Raw genomic sequence first — 1,660 nt, forward strand, 5'->3', positions numbered from 1 at the left:
ATATATATATATATATATATATATTCCTTTTTAAATGAAAGACTACACAAATGAGAAGGTGGATTACTTCTTTCATGTGTAAGAGGATGATGTCTTCTTACCTTCTTCTCCTTTCTCTGACTCATTCCGTGTCCAGGACAACAGCTATGACTAGAACGTTTCCTACTTTTCTTTCTATAGCAAATATTTAATGACCCTGGGTGCCTCTGATGCCACCCTCACCAAACTTGAAGAGGAGTAGCAACCTCACTCAGATCTGTTTGGTCTTGATGGTATAAACAACTGGATTGAGTACTGGAGGTAAAAGAAAATGAAGATAGGAGAGTAGCACGTGGCTAAATGGGGAAGTCCTCTTCCCAAATCGGTGGATCATGGATAGGCCAATCATAGGTGTGTAGAAAAGCAGCACAGAACAGATGTGGGAGACACATGTGTTGAGGGCTTTGAGACGCTTGGTCTTAGAGGTGATGGACAGCACTGTTTGGAGGATCAGCCCATAGGAAAGGACAATGAGCACTGAGTCCACCCCCAGCGTAGAGAGCACCACAAAGAGACCATAGGCACTGTTGATGTGGGTGTCAGCACAGGCCAACTTCATGACGTCTGGGTGTAAGCAATAAGAATGGGAAAGCTGATGATTTCTGCAGTAAGGCAACTTCTTCAGCATGATGGGGGCTGGGATGTGGAGACCAATGCTGCGCACCACAATGCCCAGGCCCAAACTGGCTATCCGCATGTTTGTGAGGATAGTGCCATAATGCAGAGGGCTGCTGATGGCCACAAAACGGTCAAAGGCCATGGTTAGCAGCACAGAGGACTCCATGATGGAGAATGTGTGGATGAAGAAGAGCTGTGCCAGGCACATATCCAGTGCCACTTCCCTGAGACCCAGCATGTAGATAGTGAGCGTGGTGGGCAGCGTGGAGGCAGACAGACCCAGGTCAGTCACGGCCAACATAGACAGAAAATAGTACATGGGCTGGTGCAGGGAGGGCTCTGACCTCACCACCCACAAAATCAGGCTGTTTCCTGCTAGGGACGCCATATACATGGCACACAGGGGAATGGAAATCCAGGTGTACATGGCCTCAAGGCCTGTGAGGCCTTTTAGAAAGAATGTGTCATTATTGTTGGAGACTGACATCATGACCTGGAGAAGCAAAACTCCAGGTGGAAGTACAGTCATAGACCCTAGAATCCAATGAGTTGACAGGTCAGAATGTGAATGTAGTACAAATCAAAACCTTAGGAAGACTGCTTGCCATGTTCTTCTGAAAGCCATCATCTTGTGATTTGCCCAAGTATTTTCTCTAGTTCAAAAATGAGAAGTCATTAAATAAAAAGTGAGGTCCAACTATTAGAATAAATTCTGTATACAGGGTAAGCCTGACTTTGGAACCTTGCAACAAAATATACATCCATAGGGTAAAATTTGAAATGTGCTCTGGAAAGGGACTGAGACAGTTTCGGTTGATGTCCTACATTGGAAATGAACTCTAGATTACAACACAGCTAGTGTGTTAGATCTTAGACAAGAATCCAAATGTTCTAACATCTTGTCAAGTTCTCTTTTTGTCACTTTATACTGCCTTTCGGTAGATATTTCTACATTATAATGAATATGAAAATCCCCCTGAGCATGGCAGCACACCAAAGTGAG

General features: G+C 44.6%; 1 protein-coding gene across 1 annotated transcript; it reads right to left on the reverse strand.

The window, feature by feature from the left end:
* Positions 1–250: 250 nt before the first annotated feature.
* LOC103212438 (olfactory receptor 51G2-like) lies at positions 251–1,156 on the reverse strand. Its single transcript, XM_007958415.2, has one exon. The coding sequence runs from the start codon at positions 1,145–1,147 to the stop codon at positions 251–253; it is 897 nt and encodes a 298-aa protein (XP_007956606.2). The 5' UTR covers positions 1,148–1,156.
* Between the last annotated feature and the right edge of the window lie 504 nt (positions 1,157–1,660).

The sequence above is a fragment of the Orycteropus afer genome, unplaced genomic scaffold (genome assembly GCF_000298275.1).
Source record: "Orycteropus afer afer isolate SDZICR_OR568_19922 unplaced genomic scaffold, OryAfe1.0 scaffold00964, whole genome shotgun sequence".
NCBI classification, from domain to species: Eukaryota; Metazoa; Chordata; class Mammalia; order Tubulidentata; family Orycteropodidae; genus Orycteropus; species Orycteropus afer.